Raw genomic sequence first — 21,228 nt, forward strand, 5'->3', positions numbered from 1 at the left:
ATGGCGAGCTTGCTACAGAATTTTGAACAACAGTATTCGACTGTCACTGCTGACATAACGTTTAATATCGGCAGAATTTCAAGTACAACTGGGGGTATGACTTGTTTTTCATTACACTTGACAGCACGTGAATTGTATTGATGAATTGTCCATTACAATGTATAACTGTTGATACTTTGTTTCTGAAAGAGACTCCAAAAAATTCGTCTGCTGTCGTATGACTCGATGGGTATATAATTCGTTCTGCGTCCTTTGCACAGGGGCCAAGAGCGCTAACAAAATCAATATGAAAAAAGAAAAGAAAAAAAAGATATATATATATATATATATATATAGAGAGAGAGAGAGAGAGATTGACGGGGCACTTTAATGAAGACTTGCAGCTAGAGTATACAGCGATAACTCGAATAAGACAAATGGAATACATTTGTCAGTGACAACACACACACACACACACACACACACACACACACCCACACACTCCGCCACACAACATGCCAGCACCAAGACATTCCATGAAAGCAGATTCGTACAGTTTTGTTTTGATGGCAGATCTGCACCAGGTGACAAGAGTAGTTCCAGTTTCAGTTTCTCAAGAGGCATCACTGCACTGTTTGGACATCTGCTAGGCAGATATCTGACCAGCAGCATAACACAATATGCTTAGTCAGGCCTTGGGTGCATGCATAATATATTTGTGTACCTGTCAAAGTGGATTTCTTTTTATAGAATTTTACTAGAGGACAACACTTATGTTGCCATGGATTCTTTTTCAGTGGGCCACATGCATGTGGCACATGGCACCTCGGTTTATCATCTCATCCAAATGACTAGATCCACAGTTTGATTTTCCAGTCAACTTGGGTGAAAGAGCAAGACCAGGATTTGAACACAGACACCCATGGACACTGTGTTGGCAGATAAGCACCTTGACCATTCTGCCTGTGGAATACAAAGAACAGATGAGTCAGCAGATGCTCAGATGATCACAGAAAAAGTATTAAGACACATGCAAGAGATTTTGTGATCATTCTTTACTGTGTCTCCATGGTCTCATTTTTAGATGTTATTCATACAGTATATACTTGCATTATTGCAATTAGATTATTACAAACATTTTTACTCTTTGTCTTTAGCTGCTCTGTATATTCTTGGGGAAAAGTAGGCTTGTGACTTGTTGATTTATTTTATTTTGTCATTTTGTCATCTATGGCTGAAGCACAAATACTTGCATTTATGAGTGTATGAATCATTGAATACCTCAAGAGATGGATCAGATGTACCACTGCATGGATGCTTTAGTAGTGCCGATATAGTCTTGTGTGGTAATGGGAAAAAGGAAGGGGCAGATCAGGATGTAATGGAAAAAAGGAAGGGGCAGAGCAGGATAAGTTAAGTTCTGGTGCACCATATTGGTACATGTTGCCATGGGGATTTTCCACGCCATTGTGGATCTTGTTCAGCCTGATGTGGTCCAATACAATTATGTTATATTTGTTTATTATCTCATTGTAAAATATACAATTACACTTCACAGGAATTTGTTGGAATTCAGATAAAAGAAAAAAAAAAGATCAACATGATATTTAATGTTGTGTTTCAGCGGAAAAGCAAGAGCATGTGCGTCAAGCAGACAAACTGTTTGAGGAAGCATCAGAACTGGTTAGTTTGACAGTTTGACATTTAACAGTTGTGTTAATTTTATTGCTTAACAGTTGAGAGAGAGTCATTTCTCAGTTTAGTGCATGTAGTTAACACCAAAGATGTGTAAATGAACCCATGTACCTTATGTCACATTATCTCTTCTTAGGAATAAAAAATATTCCCTGAACACACACACACATGAGCGTGCACACACACACACACAAACACACACACACACACACACACACACACACACACACACACACACACACACACAGAAGCTTGAAAACGCATGACCACACAAACACACACACACATGTGCACACACATGCACAAATGCATGAAATTGCACAGACACACGTACACACACACACACACACACACACACACATTTTATATACTCTGCATGCACACACATGCACTTCAGTCTGCTCAATATGCTTTGTGCTACAGTTAGAGAGAATGTGATTTCTGATTCCCTTGTGTGTGTGTTTCTGCTGTGTTGTGTGCTGTAACAGCCGGGCAACAGTTACCTTTCCCTCTGCGTGATGTTTTGCAGCTGGAACAGATGGAGCTGGAGGTGAAGGGGCAGGACGCCAAGGACAGACAGAAATACCAGACCCGCATCCGCAGCTACCAGGCAGAGCTCAGCAAGCAGCAGACTGACATGGTGATTCCTCTTTTTCTTTCCCATAGGCCACATACATCAAGTTAGCACCACTTGATTCGTCTTTTTCTTTCCCATAGACAACATACATCAAGTTAGCACTGATACTGATACTGATACTCTCTTAATTACTCCTATCATCTGGTTGGCTTTATTTATTATATTCTGTATATGTATGTCAAATGATAATTTATGATCGAAGGTTATGCCAAGGTCTTTCTCACTTTGACATTTCTCTATATCCTGTGTGGTGTCTTCTGTTATCATATGGTTTTTGGTTTTTTGCCCATGTGCATTACTTTACACTTTGAGTTTGCTACATTAAAATTCAGATTCCATTTATCAGACCGTTCCTGTAACTTATATAAGTCCTTTTGTAGTGTTGTTTTATTTTGTGCATTACCGTAAAGTTAAGTATCATCTGCAATTATTTTGCATACGCTTTCTATATTCTTAGGGAGGTCATTTATGTATATTGTAAAAAGCACAGAGCCAAGTATGCTACCTTGTAGTATACCACTAACAACAACATTTTCATAAGTTGACTTCTTTTCTCCAATTTTAAATACCCGTGTCCTTTCTGACAAGAAGTTTTTTGTCCTGTTCATTATGCTTCCAGTGATATCATATGAAGCTTATTTTATTAAAACAATAAAAGTCTTTGATGTGGTACAGAATCAAATGCTTTTCTGAAGTCTAAATGAATTATGTCTATAGGTTTACCCATATCTATCATTTTTGTAAGATACATAATCATCTGATCACACATTAGAAAGTATGTGCCACTTTAGAACAGAAAATTGGACCTGACCCTTTGTGAATTGTCAGTCTCAAAATGTTGAATCTTTTAATTAAGTTTGCAGTGGTGACAACGTTAGGGTTTAATGATAGAGTCAAATCATTTAATGAAATCTGTCCTTTTCTGCACATAATTACTGTTGAGCCTCCATTGGCTCCTCCATTCCCTAACAATGTAAAAAAATAAAATAAAATAAAAGAGAGAGAGAGAGAGAAGAATGGGGTGTAGATTTACATATGTTTGCTATCCAATATAAGCTCTTCAAATGAGAGGCAGGTGGGGAAGAAATAGGGCATTATCTAAGATGATCATTTTGTTGGCTGGGTTATGATATACAGCATGAGCAGCATTGCCCATGGTTGCTATTGTTTTGTGTGTTGTCTGCGTGCAGAAGCGAGCCAGGCTGGGGATTGATGCCAGTCGGGATGAGCTCCTGGGAGATGACACTCATGACTCAGAAGACCAGGTACGCTGGTGTTGTCCATGGCCTGTGTTCTTCACTATCAACCAGTGTTCTTTGTCTCATGTGGTCTTTTCTGCACATGTGTGTGCATGTATGTATATCTGTATATAATTATCAGCTATTCTGAATAATATGTATTTTAAGCTAACCATCAGTGTTGTGTTAATCCTTTCACCGCCAGTCAATTTAGACTACAAAATTCCCTTGTGGTATAAACACAGAAAAGACAGTGGCTGAGAATAGCTGGGGATTCTCCCTGCAATGTATAGAAAATAGGCCTATCCTACCACCTAACATTAAGAGCAGTAAGTTCATGGATAACAGACCAATGAATGGTCACCTTTCAGTGACATGGGTCCTCTACCACGCCTGTGCATAAATGTGAGTTTGGCGGTGAAAGGGTTAAAGCGTGTGTGCACATGCTTTTGTGTGTGGGATGGGTGGAGGGGGAGTGGGTGGGGTGGGGTGTGGGGGTGGCAGTCATGCTGGGAAAACCAAGCCCAAGTGTGTGTTTGAGGAAGGCAAAGTTAGAAGATTGTTTGGTTTAAGATAAGATAAGATAAGAACAACTTTATTATCTCCAACTGGAGAAATTTGGTCAGGTGCATTATCACAACATAGACAAGTAAACACCATGGGGACCATAACTGTAAAAGCCAACAACAGCCCCTACAAATATTATGAAGATACAAATGTAAAAAAAATATCACCTACATCGTTTCATACATCATCCACACACTGCAGGTAATAACTAGTATTCTTAATGTAAAAACAGAAAGAATTAAGAAACATTATTTGAATATAATTATAAACATAGCCTGCTATACTGCACATTGATTATAATAGACCGATTAAGAATAAAGATGAATTGCAGAAAACCACAACCAGATAATCAGCACACACCTGACCCCCCCCACCCCCACCCACCCACCCCACACACGCGGATAACTTTAAGAGAGAAGGGGTGTGTACAACTGCAGTCATGATTGGTATTTTTCTTCTTTTTCCCCCCAAATGTTCAAGGCCAGTAGCTGACTGTTAACTGACATGTCAGTTGATATGAAGGTGTGGCTGAAACTACCAAAGCAAAGTACTGCTATATGTGGAGCTGTCAGCATGCCAATGCTTCATTGTTGCTTTGTTTCAGTGCATTGTCTGTGAAGAAACTACACGGTCTGGATTCATTCAAAAGAATATTTCTGTTTTTTTTTTTTTTTTTTTTTTTTTTTTTTTCTAGGTGTTTTTCTGCACTGTTGCTCTTTTCTATGTTTGTGCAGTGTTTTGTTCCTAGTGTCTTCAGAGGGTTTTCTGTCTGAAAGCTCCCCCATCACCATACACTGGTCATTTTTGGTGACTTTCAAAGAACACATAGATGTCATAAATGCTTTTGACTTAACAATGACCTACTCATGTCAAAGAACACATGATTATGTGTATCAAATGCTTTTGACCAAACAAGGTCCTACCAGTTTCAGAGAACACTTTATTTGTGTTCAAATGCTTTAGTCCAAACAAAACACTTTATTTGTGTTAAAATGCTTTTGTCCAAACAATGTGACCATAGAATATAACTGGGTGTGTGTGTGAACACAGCGGACCAGGTTGCTGGACAACTCTGAGCGAGTGGAACGGTCCACTCGAAAACTGGAGCAAGGCTACAGGATAGCAGTTGAGACAGGTGAGGCTTCACACTTGGGGGGTGTGTGTGTGTGTGTGTGTGAACATGTAACAGTTTTCACTGTGTGTGTGTGTGTGTGTGTGTGTATATATATATATGCCATTGAAACAGGATATCAAACTCTGATCACTGGCGAACAGTGTATCAGAAGCTCAAGGCCTGACTGACTCTTGTCTGCCACGGTGCCTCTTAACATTTGATATGTCAGTGGTGGATTATCTGTTTTAAGACAGATATGAGTGGTTGTGATCATTTAGGCGTCATCTGGAAAACTCGATTGGATCAAGAAAAATACGAAGAGGTTTTGTTTTTGACCAAATTAGAGCTCAGCCTGATGCTTTGTTGCTGTTATTCTGTCCGCTCCACCACTTTTCAGCTGTCTCAAGGGAACAGTGACAATAAAAAGGTCATGCTAAGGAAGAAGCTTGCTTCGGAAGAAAGGTGAAGCATGAAAATAAAGGAGAGATAAGATTTTTTTTTTTTTTTTTTTTTTTTTTTTAATGGAGTGAACTCCATAGAGCTCCAGAGCTCTCGCCCGGTCCTCAACAAGGGAGATAAGTGCACATTGCAAACAAACCCAGGGATAGCCATCTGATGGTGGCAGGACTGGTTAGGCTTGCTGCCACTGGCTACCAACTGCAGAGAAAACTTCCAGCACTGCAAGGAGCAGCTTGCAATGATAAGGGAACAGTATTGAAAAGTCACATCTCACCTGGAAATCTCTACAGGTACACCAAGTGGAGAAGAGAGATAACTTTTGAAACAGATAAACTTTGTGAAGATATGAAATTTTTAAGTGATTAAAATGATTTTTTTGTAAACTAACCCTGTACTTTTTACACCTTTAACCTCGTGTTGTTATCTGATAAAAAAAGCAAAAAACCAAAAAACAAAGAGATGTTTTCTGACACTGTCAGATGCATGAAAAGAAAGAACACAATTATGTACTGCATCTGTTGTTGTGATGCCCACTTGTCAAAGGAGTGAAAGTGAAAAGACTGTGCAAGGAAACAAGTGACCCCCCCGCCCCTGCCCACACACACACACCCCTCTTACAGTTTGTTTCACTCTCTGTTTTGAGCTGGCTAAAAAGATGAAGACAGAATAGATAGCATTGCTGTACCAGACTGCAAGGTAAATATAATTTTTTAAAGTGTGATTCTTTTTTTTTTTTTAATAGAAAATATGAAGAAACATATTAGCAGTATAGTTCTCCTACATGGTTTAGAGGTTAATGAGCTTCAACTTATGTATCATAATACTTGCTGTTATGATCATGCAGACAAAGTTAATCAAACAAGTGCTTGTCAGTGAGATGGAGAACTTCACTTGTGGCATGAACCTAATGTGTATCATGATCTGAATAAGCAAGGTTTTTTTTTTATGATTGCAGAAGAAATAGGAAGTCAAATTATGGAAGATCTCCACAGCCAGAGGCAGACAATTCAAAGATCAAGGAGTAGGGTATGTATGCGTTGACCTGTTTGAATTGTACATTTTAGGTATGTTGTTCTTGTACGTGCTTTTAGTTATGTGTTTTGTGCAAGGACTGATTTGGGATTTCCTTACTTCTTCACCATATCTGGGGCTTGGGACATATTTTAAGCTTGAATTCATTAGCACAGGTGGCACAGTGTACAAGGATGAGGATAACTCAATCTGTTACTTTATGAGGATCCTGTGTCAGTTTACATCAGGTCCCAATGTCAGTAGATAGAGTCCATGTTCTGCATCGCATTCATTTACATAAATATCATCAGTGTAGACATGCAAAGCCAAATACAGACAATACAGCCAAAGATTGTGTGTGTGCACAGTTAAAGGTAGACAGTGTGTGTGCACGTCTATGGTGTGTCTGTTTATGAACATCACGAGAATGTGTGTGTGTGTCTTTGTGTGTGTGTGTGTATGTGTGTGTGTTAATGTATGCATGCGGGCAGTAAAAGGTGATGTGTGTTACAGTTACATGACATGGACACGACGTTGGGCAAGAGTTCCAGAGTGCTGTCCGGAATGATGAAGAGGTGAGTGCTGTGCGTGGGGTGCAGCAGCATGGCTGTACTGTATGGGCCACTCATCTTTCTTGGTCTCATTCTGCTTGTCTTGTGTCTGGGATCAGTGAGGAAGGGGAGCAATATTTGTATTTGTATTTCTTTTTATCACAACAGATTTCTCTGTGTGAAATTCAGGCTACTCTCCCCTGGGAGAGCACGTTTCTACACTACAGCGCCACCCATTTTTTTTGTATTTTTTCCTGCGTGCAGTTTTATTTGTTTTTCCTATCGAAGTGGATTTTTCAACAGAATTTTGCTAGGAACAACACTTCTGTTGCCGTGGGTTCTTTTACGTGCGCTAAGTGCATGCTGCACACGGGACCTCGGTTTATCGTCTCATCCGAATGACTAGCGTCCAGACCACCACTCCAGGTCTAGTGGAGGGGGAGAAAATATCGGCGGCTGAGCCGTGATTCAAACCAGCGCGCTCAGATTCTCTCGCTTCCTAGGCGGACGCGTTACCTCTAGGCCATCACTCCACTTGAGTGTAGAGTGTAATGTTAAAAAAGATAATATCCTCCTACATACAGTACAGTACATACTATGCAGTAATGATACGTGGTGATGTGTTAATTCTGTGTCTGCATTAGAACTGTGCACTCAGACAAGAACCATGTTAGGAACCACACACAAACGTGCACACAAAAAATACTTGTGTGCCCACATATTTACACATACATATAAACATGCACACACGCATTTGTATGGATGTATGATAGTCAGTTGTGTCAGACTTTGACCACCAAAACAGCAGAGGAGGCATCTGCTGTCCTGACTAACTGGGCTAGAATTTGATCATAGTGGAGAGTGTCTTACCCAAGTTACATCCCGACTCTCTCAGCCAAGAGGGTTTCAGGACATCCAGCATTGGGATGGTTTCCAAAGGCCAACTAGCCCCCAAGGCTTCAGCACTAAGAGCCAGTGCAATTTTGCCTCCTAATTTCAGAGTCCTAGTCCTTTACAAAAGACTAAGCTGTGAATGACTTTCCATTGCAGTGGAAAAACCATTGATCATGCAGTTCTCACTTTCCTATTGGTGAAACTGTAAGCTTATGTCAATCTGTGATATAAGCTGAGCACTCAAATACACACACATAATATATACATGTGTGCACACACACATACCCTCACCATAGAAAATGCACTCGCTAATTCTTTCTCAATGTAAGTTTCACACAGTATGATCCATAATAATAAGCATAACTTGATGATTGCAAGACTTGTGTGTCGACTGTACATGTGTCTGTGATTGTGTGTGCTGGTAGGCGCGCGTGTATGTGTGCACAAATGTGTTCCTCTCTGTGTGCTCATGTGCGTATGTGAATGTATGTGTGTGTGTGTGTGTGTGTGTGTGTGCAGAATCATTCAGAACCGAATCCTGCTGCTGGGCATAGGCCTGATCACAGTGGTGACCATCATTTTGGCCATCTACTTCATGGCACGACCAAGCTGACCCCCCCACCCCCACCCCCCAACCCTCCCTTCACCCACCATCTATTTCATGACACACACACAGCAGACTGCCAACCTCTGAATACTTAATGGCATGCCACAGCAGACTGCCACCTACCCCCTCCTTCCCCTAACTGTCTACTTCATGGCACACCACAGCAGACTTCCCCCCTCCCCCCTCCTTCCCCTAACTGTCCGCCTCATGGCACACCACAGCAGACTTCCACCTCCCCCCTCCTTCCCCTAACTGTCTACTTCATGGCACACCAGAGCAGACTGCCACCTCCCCCATCCTTCCCCTAACTGTACTTCATGGCACACCACAGCAGACTTCCCCCCTCCCCCCTCCTTCCCCTAACTGTCTACTTCATGGCACACCAGAGCAGACTGCCTCCCTCCCCCATCCTTCCCCTAACTGTCCGCCTCATGGCACACCACAGCAGACTTCCACCCTCCCCCATCCTTTCCCTAACTGTCTACTTCATGGCACACCAGAGCAGACTGCCTCCCTCCCCCCCTTCTTCCCCTAACTGTCTACTTCATGGCACACCAGAGCAGACTGCCTCCCTCCCCCCCTCCTTCCCCTAACTGTCTACTTCATGGCACACCACAGCAGACCCTCCTTCCCCTAACTGTCTACTTCATGGCACACCACAGCAGACTTCCCCCCTCCCCCCTCCTTCCCCTAACTGTCTACTTCATGGCACACTTCACAGCAGACTGCCACCCTCCCCCCTCCTTCCCCTAACTGTCTACTTCATGGCACACCAGAGCAGACTGCCTCCCTCCCCCCCTCCTTCCCCTAACTGTCTACTTCATGGCACACCACAGCAGACTTCCACCCTCCCCCCTCCTTCCCCTAACTGTCTACTTCATGGCACACCACAGCAGACTTCCCCCCTCCCCCCCCTTCCCCTAACTGTACATGGCACTCCACAGCAGACTGCCACCCTCCCCCCCTCCCCCTGTCTACTTCATGACACCCCCTCCCCCCTTCCCAACTGTCCCAGCCATCAACTTCATGGTATGCCATAGCAGGGGATTCCCCACACACACCCCAACTGTCCTAGCCATCAACTTCATGGTATGCCATAGCAGGGGATTCCCCACACACACCCCAACTGTCCCAGCCATCAACTTCATGGCATGTCATAGCAGGGGATTCCCCCCACACACCCCAACTGTCCCAGCAATCAACTTCATGGCATGTCATAGGAGGGGATTCCCCCCCCCCCCCCCCCCCAGCTGTCCCAGCAATCAACTTCATGGCATTCCGTTGCAGGGGATTCCCCCCCACACCCCCTGAACTGTCCCAGCAATCAACTTCATGGCATGCCATAGGGGATCCCCCCCCCCCCTCACCTTCACGGCCGTCTCAACCATCAACTTCATGGCATGTCATAGCAGACCCCCTCCTTACCCCTACCTCCCCCCCCCAACCTCCTCCCCCCCCACCCCCACCCCTATTCTCTTACTCTATGGACATCTACTTCAGGGCACAGCCATGTGCCCACCCCATTCTCCTCCCTTCCCCCTGGGGCAGCTCAAGGTCTGTGTTTGTTCAGGGGATGTGCAGTGCCGATGTGTTCACCCTTCGGAACCTTGTGACAGAGGGGTCCACAGAGTGATGGTCACCCTTTTTTTTTTCTTTTTTTTTTTAATTTTTTTTAATTGCATGGTGGAATAAGCATTTAATGACTTGAAGAAACTTGATATTTATGTATGTGAGAAAAAGCTTATGTTCAGACAGTGGGGTTGGAGGCAAGTGTGTGAGAATGAGTAAAAGTATGAAAATATAAGCATTTAGTTTTGGATGGTATCAAAAAAAAAAAAAAAACCAAAAAAAAGAACTGGATATCCATGCAGTTATATGTGAGGATTATGTGTTTTGGGTTGAATTATGAGGGCTGGATGTATTGATATGTGACTGTGTATAGAGATAAAGTATAGTTATAAGAATGAGAGAGGCTTGTTATACAGAATTGATAAAATGCTACATAATATGTTCAGTGTGTACTTAGTGTGTCTTTGTAATGCTAATAGTTTCATAGGTTTATATTGGAGAAAGAAAACTATGTTGATAATGTTAATGTCTCTAGTGCATTGATAGCATGTAGATAAAAAACTAGAGGTTGAGTTTATACTATATACAGGGTATAGTGTTAGTGTTGATATGACACAATGGATGTTGGGTTATAGTGTAGTTGTAACATATTACATATTACATAGATATTACTCTATAAAGATTGGATTTATTGTGTACCGGTTATTTGTAGATCTGTGTAACAATTTTAAAGGTGGGTTCATACACCTGGTTCAAGGTGTTTTGGTAATGTGGACATTACACTGAGGATTGGGTTTATAGCATGTTGGCAGGTTTGGTTCCTCCACAGGTGATCATGTGTAGTTCTGTACGACACTTTATTAACTTAGGAAGGTTGGGATCCTAGCAGATTGTGAATTTAACACTATGCTGATTGGGTTAATAATGCATAGATAAAAGATCAAGAGTTTGGAGTGATAGTGATGTGATAAAAACACAGTCAGTGGATTTATAGTGATGTGATAAAAATACAATCAGTGGATTTGCGGCATATTAGTGCTTGACAGTAATAGAGTGCATGTGAGTGGTAGCAACCTGGAGTGAAATTACTTTTGACTGGCATCTGAATATTATAAAACGTCATGACATTTTTGACCATGCTGCATTCCAGTTGACAATACTCTCAATTGTCTTGCATTGATGATGATACAGTGTTGTGTGATAATGTGCATTAATGATATTATTCTGTTGTTTTGATAATGTGCATTCGATGGGCCAACAGCTGAATGGTTACAGTGTTGGACTTTCAGTTTGAGGGTCTCAGGTTCGAATCGCAGTCACGGCACCTGGTGGGTAAAGGGTGAAGATTTTTCTGTTCTCCCAAGTCAACAGATAATTAGATCTGCTAGTGTCTGAACCCCCTTCATGTGTGTACGCTTGCAAAAGATCAAATATGTACATTAAAGATCCCGTTGTCCATGTCAGTATGTGGTGGGTTATGGAAACAGGGACATACCTGGTGTGCCCCCCCCCCCCAACCCCCCACCCCCCCTCTGCCTCTGACTGCCTACATGGCGGGGGGTAAAAACGTCATACACATAAAAGTCCACTGGTGCATACGAGTGAACGTGGGAGTCGAAGGCCACAAAGAAGAAGAAGAAGAATGTGCATAATACTTGACCTAGTTTTACAACATTGTCTGCGTGCATCTGTGCTTTGAAAAATTTGTGGTTCAGGTATGGTTCATAACATAGAACATCAGTAATATGCATGTATATATACATCACACAGAAACACATGTACATAATTATATTTACACATATCCCATCACAGAAAATCAAAAACATGCATGTATACAGCTTACATCAGACACAGAAACATGCCTATATATATTCACGTATCCCACCCAAACCTACAGATATTTCCTGACACCTTACCCCCTTCATTTATACTCATTGCACATGTATGCCCAAAACCTGCATTGTATCTATATAAAAAACCATTCTCGAGTCTGGTCATGCACTGATTCAGATGCATAATCCAAAGCTTATTACTTTGGTGCTTGCATGCTTGAAATTCTAAAATGTCCTTAAGTGCATGGGCAATGTATGGAAGCATTTCTGAATGCAGACCTTTAGAAACAAACCAGGTGTGCAGAAAAATACCATGTTTTGCTTTGTGGATTTGTGTCAACCCATGATGGGCGGAATAGCTGAGCGGTTAAAGCGTTGGACTTTCAATCTGAGGGTCCCAGGTTCGAATCTTGGTAACGGCACCTGGTGGGTAAAGGGAGGAGATTTTTTTCCGATCTCCCAGGTCAACATATGTGCAGACCTACTTGTACCTCAACCCCCTTCGTGTGTATACACAAGCAAAAGATCAAATATGCACGTTAAAGATCCTGTTATCCATGTCAGCATTCGTTGGGTTATAGAAACAAGAACATACCCAGCATGCACACCCTGAAAACGGAATATGGCTGCCTATATGGCAGGGTAAAAATGGTCATACACTTAAAAGCCCACTCATGTACATAACGAGTGAATGTGGGACTTGCAGCCCACAAACGAAGAAATGTCAACCCATGTAGCATGGCAACAGCTGTGTCTGTGCAGAAAGTGTGGGTCTGTGTCAACCCATGTAGCATGGCAACGGCTTTGTCTGTGCAGAATGTGTGGGTCTGTGTCAACCCATGTAGCATGGCAATGGCTTTGTCTGTGCAGAATGCGTGGGTCTGTGTCAACCCATGTAGCATGGCAACAGCTGTGTCTATGCAGAATGTATGGGTTTGTTTCAACCCATGTAGCATGGCAACGGCTGTGCCTGTGCAGAAAGTATGGGTCTGTGTCAGCCCATGTAGCATGGCAACAGCTTTGTCTGTGCAGAATGTATGGGTCTGTTTCAACCCATGTAGTATGGCAACGGCTGTGCCTGTGCAGAAAGTATGGGTCTGTGTCAAACCATGTAGCATGGCAACAGCTTTGTCTGTGCAGAAAGTATGGGTCTGTGTCAGCCCATGTAGCATGGCAACGGCTGTGCCTGTGCAGAAAGTATGGGTTTGTTTCAACCCATGTAACATGACAACGGCTATGCCTGTGTAGAAAGTGTCGGGTATGGGTCTGTGTCAACCAATACAGAATGCCAACGGCTGTGCCTTTGTGGAAAATATGGGTCTAGTCTGTTTCAACCCATGTAGCATGGCAATGGTTGTGTGTCTGTGCAGAAAGTACAGGTCTGTGTCAACCCATGTAGCATGGCAATGGCTGTGTGTCTGTGCAGAAAGTACAGGTCTGTGTCAACCCATGTAGCATGGCAATGGCTGTGTCTGTGCAGAAAGTACAGGTCTGTGTCAACCCATGTAGCATGGCAATGGCTGTGTGTCTGTGCAGAAAGTACAGGTCTGTGTCAACCCATGTAGCATGGCAATGGCTGTGTGTCTGTGCAGAAAGTACAGGTCTGTTTCAACCCATGTAGCATGGCAATGGCTGTGTGTCTGTGCAGAAAGTACAGGTCTGTGTCAACCCATGTAGCATGGCAATGGCTGTGTCTGTGCAGAAAGTACAGGTCTGTGTCAACCCATGTAGCATGGCAATGGCTGTGTGTCTGTGCAGAAAGTACAGGTCTGTGTCAACCCATGTAGCATGGCAATGGCTGTGTCTGTGCAGAAAGTACAGGTCTGTGTCAACCCATGTAGCATGGCAATGGCTGTGTCTGTGCAGAAAGTACAGGTCTGTGTCAACCCATGTAGCATGGCAATGGCTGTGTGTCTGTGCAGAAAGTACATGTCTGTGTCAACCCATGAAGCATTGGAAAGGCTTTGTTTGATGTGTAATGTTTATGTTTATGTGTGTGTGTATGTCTGTGTGTGTAAGAGAGTAAGTATTCACATTAAAGGGTCATTTGGTGTTGTGCGTTCAGTAAATGCTGATATATGGTGTTGTGCGTTGACGGTAAACACCGATTGTGTCAGTCATCCATTCATTATTCCTGTGTCTGTGATAACAATCGTGATACTGATCAAGACTTGCATTTACTAAATTTGTCAAATATAACTTGGCGGTAATAGTCTTTAAGTTGCAGTTTAAAGGAACATTCCCATTTATTTATTCCGTTTTTCTGACTCATTTTGATGATATTATGATTGCAACTTGTGTTCATATAGATGTAATGCCGGATATTGAGTAGTTCTGAATAAAATGCTTGGAAGAGATAATTTGTTTCACTGGTCAATTAGATAAATTATTTATAAATGTTTGTGGTTTGTGCTCATGATTGTTTTTGTCAGTTCTGCTCTAAGCAGAAAGAGGAAGATGATGTCAATACAGTTATTGCTCAGAAGGGAAAAAAAGGTGTTCTTTATTAACTGCTGTATTTTGTGCTGTAATTTGTACATATGTAATATGTGTGTGTGTGTGTGTGCGTGTGTGTTTGTGTCCATGAGAGGCACTGGCATTTGAACAACTTAAAACATCAGAAAAAATTAGATTACCTTGTATGTAGTCTGCTTTACTTGTATGTATTTACACAAGGTAGGCAATGCTTTCAAGACTCGGTGTGGTACCCACTCAGTCCTAACCAGAGTTTTAGTTTCAAGAAATCACCAAAGAGTGTGGACTGATCGATGAATGCTACACCACATCTGCTATGAAAATATATATGAATTTTCAAGGCAGATGCTTGACCTGCTCACAGACCCGACATGCAGGTGAGCCCTCCAGAACCTATCAAATGTTAACCATAAGTCTTAAAGAATTTACGTTCTGGCCATAACCAACCATTGTATCAAGTTTGGTGAAAATTGCATTTTTTTTCTTAAAGTCACATGACCTTGAACTTTCTTCCTCTAAACTTCATTGTTTAGGGTGGGTTTTTTTTCAACCATGAGCACTAATTGCACTAAGCTTTAAGATTGCATGCAAGACCTTACTTCTCTTGTTCCTATAAACTTTTCCTATTTCAAAACAGACCGTGCTATTACTATGGTAAGTCAGCAGATCAAGTTTGATGTAAATTGGATGTAAGGCAACAGCTCTGAAAAGATCTTTCTGTTCTGCCAAAGACCTTGACCTTTAAACCTACCTACATATTCATGATAATGGGGATAACTGGAAAGTTCATGTTTGTAACTATTATTCCACGAAGCTGGTCCCTATACCACTTGCAGTAGCGAAGAACATGACAATGTTAAAGTTTACAACAGACACACACACAGATGGACTTACTGACAATCGAGATCAGGTAATAACAAAGACCCACTTTGCTTACACACTTGAGTTAATAAAGTAAGTCTGTGTAGTACTCATGCCTGTTGTCAGCTTTGTATCAGTGCATGTGTGTCGTTGGTAAGATTCTTCACAAACTTTATTTGAATAGCTGCTTGTGAAAAGGAGACACTGAGCATATAATCTAGATAGCAGCACATTCAATGAGCTGAACACAAACATACACCAAAAAAAAACAAAAAATGCTGTTGCAGGCATGAACATAACACATCACTTATTTTTTTCTCAGAATCAGTACACTATCTCCCTCTGCAACAAAAGGTTTTTATCAATGTGAGCTGTATCCAAGATGAGTCTTGGATCATATTTCTGTGAGTATACAAGACCGTAAATTATAACGTGACATAATTATGTTTGCATTTTTCCCCCTTTGCCTCTAATGATCACAGGTGAATCAGTTGAACTTGCATGTTTTCAGTTTCTCAAGGTGTCACTGCATTCAAACATCCATTTATGCTACATCACATCTGCCTGCAGATGCCTGACCAGTAGCATAACCCAGTGTGCTAGTCAGGCCTTGAGTGCATGCATACATATTTGTGTACTGATCAGAGTGGAGTTCTTTTCCAGAATTTTATCAGAAGACAACCCATTCATTACCATGGGTTCTTTTGTGTTGCTCAGTTTGATTTTCTAGTCAAACTTGGGAGAAAGGGTTTGACCAGGATTCAAACCCATTCAGACCCTCAGTGACACAAATACGATAGCATTCACAGAAATGAAATACACTCGCCAATAAAACAGAGGCTAAACAATTTACTCACATTTGTTTATTTGGCCAAATACTAAAACAGACAAAGGAATATCAAATTATATATGTCTCAAGATAATAAACAAGGAATTTACTTTTTGAAGAAATGGGAGGGGTGGGGGAGGGGGGCGTGAGTGGAAAAAGGGGTATGTTCTATGTACAGGTGCAAGGCCCAAATGATAACAATCATTTTAGAAAACACTGTCAGTGAGAGGACTTAATCTGAGAAGAACATGTTGTGCTGCAGTTAGTGTCATTTGAATTATATGAAGACTGTTGGATGTTCCAACATGGGGACCCGAATTACCTTGCTGACCACACTTTTCTTCAGCAGAGGACAAAAGGGATGAGCTCTTCTAATATTTTCTATCCGTGATTCAAGAGTTTGTGAATCAGTTGGCAGCCCCGATCTTGTTTGCAGTCAGTTCACTGTGCAATGGCAAATCTGGTTAGTGACTGAATAAGTCTCCAAAAGAAATCACAGACATGGACGGAATCAGGTCATGATCATGAAAAAGTATTTTAAAACTTGCTATACATTATCAAGACAATGGAAAGACAAACAGTAAATAACAGACATTTCACATGCATTCAGAAATATCTAAGAGCACTTCCACACACAAATTGCCATATTTCCTCCAAAGAACATGTACAACAGATTCTTGACTTCATGTGTGATCTCGAAGCCATAGCCCTCTCCGACAACGGCATGCCAGGATGCACCAAACTTTTTGTCCATTGTGTCTTTGATCATCTTGGCTGCATTCTGCACATAAAAAATAAATGCACCAACTTCAACTTACCAGAACAAATACAGATAAACAGAGATGGGTGGAGTGACAAGAAAGTGTTTGGCTGAATTATTGTTAAACTGCTTTTATCGCTCAGTCCAGATCTCTGATTAGATCCACCAGTTATACAAAGGCAAAGAAAAGCAGAGAAATGAACATTATGCGCATTCCCCAGGGTAATAAAGGCCAAATTTCAAACAATAAGCCAAAACCATGAGAAACTGGTGTATATCAATATAATGAAGATGATGATCACATCTGTACATGAATAATCATCATCCTTAAAAACAGCTCTCGGTCACATGCATTCTGGTAAAATGGTGATTCTCTCTTAAGATTATATGGTAAATATTTGGTTACCATCAATCAAACAACCGCCAAGAAATTATTTCAAATGCATGACCCATGCAAAACAAGTAGACAGACACTTTAATTTGTGTGGTAATAATCTCCCATCAGTAATAATACTAGTAACAATCACAACCATGTCTGAATACAAAATTTAACAACCACAAAATACACATTCATCTTGAGAAAGATATTCTAGTCACACACACACACACACACACACACACACACACACATATATATATATATATGTATATGTATATATATGCATACATACATAGTATAGATAGACATGTCAAACACGTTTCATGAAATGAAAGTCTATACTTTCTGCCACAATAAAGTCCCACAGTCCATCATCTGTCAAACAAGTTTCATTAAGTGTACACGCATGGCACAGTTAATGACTCGTGCTTACCTCATTGTTGTTGGCAAATTTTTCACAGGCCGTGACACACAATTCCATGGCTTCTGTCTTCATTTCATCATTCATATCTGAATGCTGCACACACACACACACACACACACACACACACACACACATACATACATACACATGCATATATATACACATTTGTATTAGAGTAAAAACACGAATTCTTCAATTTTTTTTTTATTTTTTTTTATGTCAAATGGCCCTGTCACCTGTACATAAGTTTACTGATTCTTCTTGTTTCTTTTTTTTTTCTTCCTCTCTCTCTTTCTTTTTTTTCCAATTATTATTTATGCCCAGAGGGCTGGACGTAAACAAGTACTTTGTTCTTACTCCTTTACCCTCGTAAAATAAAATTTTGTTCGTTCGTTCTCTCTTTAGCTTTTGTTTTTTTGTTTTGTTGCTACTGAATCTGCATTTTGGACCTCATAAATTTATACAAATGTACTGACTTCTATTTCTCGCCTGGTATGAATGTAAGTGTTGTCTCCAGATCACTTTCTGCAGGAATGGTCTCTTCACTGCCGTTGCCTCCCTTAGAAATCAAACAGCCCCTACTTGCTGTCTTTGAAGAGCTCAAATCTTCCTTTTGCCTCTCCAGCCTTATTTCTTTCTCTCTTTTTAAATTTATCATTATATCCCCCTTCTCTCTTTATCTCTCTCTCTCTATTAGTTAATGCATCTCTCTAATTTGTTGAGTTTTTGTTTTTTTTTTAATGAGGGGAGATTCATAATATGCTCTGGTCATCCGTTGTCACGCTCTCTCTCTCTCTCTCTCTCTCTCACCATGTTGATAAAATTATACTTGAGTATATGTACATTAAGTACATATATATGAATTGCGTGTGTGTGTGTGTTGTGTGTGTGTGTGTGTGTGTGTGTGTGTGTGTGTTGTCTTATAACTTTAGAAAAGCAATTGGACAGATCTATCATCAAAGATTATAACATAAAGCGGATGATAAAGAAGGCAAATTACTGGAAAAGACCAGGAATATCATCAAATGGGCAGGTCTCAGAATATAAGTATTTGACACACACACACACACACACACACACACACACACACACACACACACACATTAAGTGGTGATCCCCATGGAAGCGTAAGTGGCATAGTTTTATTTGTTTTCTTTTAAACAATTTGCCTTTTAGACCAAAAAATTGTTTTGTATTTTTATGTTTGCAGATGACACAATAACAAATAATATTACACATGAACTACTAACTAATTTAAATTTGTTGCAGAAATTGTCAGACATGTTGAATATCTTTTCCAACAATCAACAGTGTTATTCAGTGAATTAAGGCAAGAAAAGTCATAGAAAGGAATTTTCAATGAATCTGAATAAGAATGACATAAAAAAAAATTTTTTAATTACAATAACTTCCACCAGTGTCAGAATAATGTAAGATTGGAATTTGGGTGTTATTTTCATTTTTTAAATCTTATATTTGATACATACATCCAAAAGTCCATGAAAAAAACAAATCAAGTAATAAGATTAACAAAAACAATTGTTTGATTATTAAGACAAATTTTTAAATCATATAAAGCACTGGGGTGACCATCGTCAATGGCTATTGCATGAAAAAGGTACAAAGATGAGCAATTAAAATGTTAATAAAAAGTGTAGAGAAATAACTTATAAATACACAAATGCTTATGTTTAAATAAAAGATGGACCCAAACCTATCAACATTTTGCTAAATTGCATTCATACAGAGACAAATTATTAACGATTAATATTTCTGTCAACTAGGAAAAAAAACAATTGTGTATCAAGCCGGCTCTTTTTGAAACATGATTATACTAATATTTTATAAACGGCTGTTTTTGTAACCAAATGGCACAGCATGAATATGCATTTTCAAATGTAAAACTTGCAGCTAACCTTGATAGTTAATATGTTCAAGTACACAGAGAGAGAGAGAGAGAGAGAGAGAGAGAGAGAGATCAATAAATATATAGATAGATATAACACATTTAATTATATCTTTCTCTTAATATATATATATATATAGAGAGAGAGAGAGAGAGAGAGATGTAGACTGGATGGTAGACAGATAGATATCTGTGTGTGTGTGTGTGTGTGTGTGTGTGTGTGTGTGTGTGTGTGTGTGTGTATTCAGATGAATAGATTATATAATTTTGATTCACATTATCTATATGACAATGGTAATGAAAGGAGATCGAGGAGAAGAAGAACTCTCTCTCTCTCTCTCTCTCTCTCTCTCTCAAAATATCAATCATTCAATGAATCAGATAATTTAGTTTACGAACGGGGATACATGGGCTGAGTGGCCTACCGTTCATCGACGAAAATTGAGTTGGCTGCCGTGTACTAAGATCATTTTCAGCTCCAATAAGTAAACCTTCTTGACGTAAACCTTCACGACAAAAGCTGTACTGAATCACATATGTATGAAATATGCCATTAATCATAATAACTCACACACAGGAGTGAGACAATACAGCTGATCTTGGTATCAATGCTATATAAAATGTTTTGTGTTTGGGTTACTGTGCGTCCATAGAAATGACCGAGGGAATGCCGAGAGATTGTATTGTTAACAAACCGCCCCGAGTACAATGTATATCCTCTGCTGCCAGTCAAATAAATGGACTTACCCGAATAAGAGGATAGGTGTGCACTCTCTTAGTGTCTGCTTCCTTTTTTTCTTCTGTGGCTTCCATGACTTGAAAATCCGCTGTTCAGAGTGGAACACGTTCAGCACCTCAAAAATCAAAAGCGGTAACTATGTGGATTGCGCACGCGTGAACCCAATTCCCCAAATAGATGTACTCGTCACGTGAGTCAGGATGAACACAGTTTATGAAGAGTGGCAAAGTGGTTTGACACCCTACCATCCTATCCCCAACGCAATTCGGAGTAAATTAAAGGCACTAACATGAATGCATACTGTGGCAGCATGCCAGGAAGACTGTAAAAAATAGAAACAGATTATTAGAGAGGACGCGACCCTGCGGCTCAAAGAGAAAATAATGAAATGAAGAAATGGCTTGGGGTGCAAAGGATTTGAACCTTTTGATGACAGCACTAACTTTTATGGGGGCCATTTGAATTCTACGGCAGAGATCGATCGATCCAATCAAAATAACGAAACGCCGAGAATTTTTTTTTTACCGATAGAACTTTCTTGAGATTGGTATAAGTAACAGAGAAGAATGAAAGCGCTTACTGTTTCAATCAAATATAGCCACGAGTTCACTGACTTGAAACTGATCCCTGTGAGTTGTCATACCACAGTGTAAATGGGAGTCACAAGAAAATGTTTCAAAATCTTTCCGATGTGGATCAGAC

At 40.6% G+C, this 21,228-nt stretch overlaps 2 protein-coding genes across 2 annotated transcripts; one reads left to right on the forward strand and one right to left on the reverse strand.

Annotated features, from left to right (window-relative positions):
* LOC143291315 (vesicle transport through interaction with t-SNAREs homolog 1A-like) lies at positions 1 to 9,248 on the forward strand. The gene is made up of 8 exons (XM_076601173.1): positions 1 to 94; positions 1,604 to 1,662; positions 2,204 to 2,314; positions 3,502 to 3,576; positions 5,167 to 5,251; positions 6,645 to 6,715; positions 7,214 to 7,275; positions 8,665 to 9,248. Exons 1-8 carry the CDS (start codon positions 1 to 3, stop codon positions 8,756 to 8,758), a joined length of 651 nt encoding a protein of 216 aa, XP_076457288.1. The 3' UTR covers positions 8,759 to 9,248.
* A 7,089-nt stretch (positions 9,249 to 16,337) lies between these two features.
* On the reverse strand, positions 16,338 to 20,676 carry LOC143291321 (dynein axonemal light chain 4-like). Its single transcript, XM_076601188.1, has 3 exons — positions 20,535 to 20,676; positions 17,891 to 17,974; positions 16,338 to 17,099 (listed from the first exon to the last, which is right to left on the reverse strand). The coding sequence occupies exons 1-3, from the start codon at positions 20,598 to 20,600 to the stop codon at positions 16,935 to 16,937; spliced, it is 315 nt and encodes a 104-aa protein (XP_076457303.1). The 5' UTR covers positions 20,601 to 20,676; the 3' UTR covers positions 16,338 to 16,934.
* Between the last annotated feature and the right edge of the window lie 552 nt (positions 20,677 to 21,228).

This window comes from Babylonia areolata, chromosome 1 (genome assembly GCF_041734735.1).
Source record: "Babylonia areolata isolate BAREFJ2019XMU chromosome 1, ASM4173473v1, whole genome shotgun sequence".
NCBI lineage: Eukaryota > Metazoa > Mollusca > Gastropoda > Neogastropoda > Buccinidae > Babylonia > Babylonia areolata.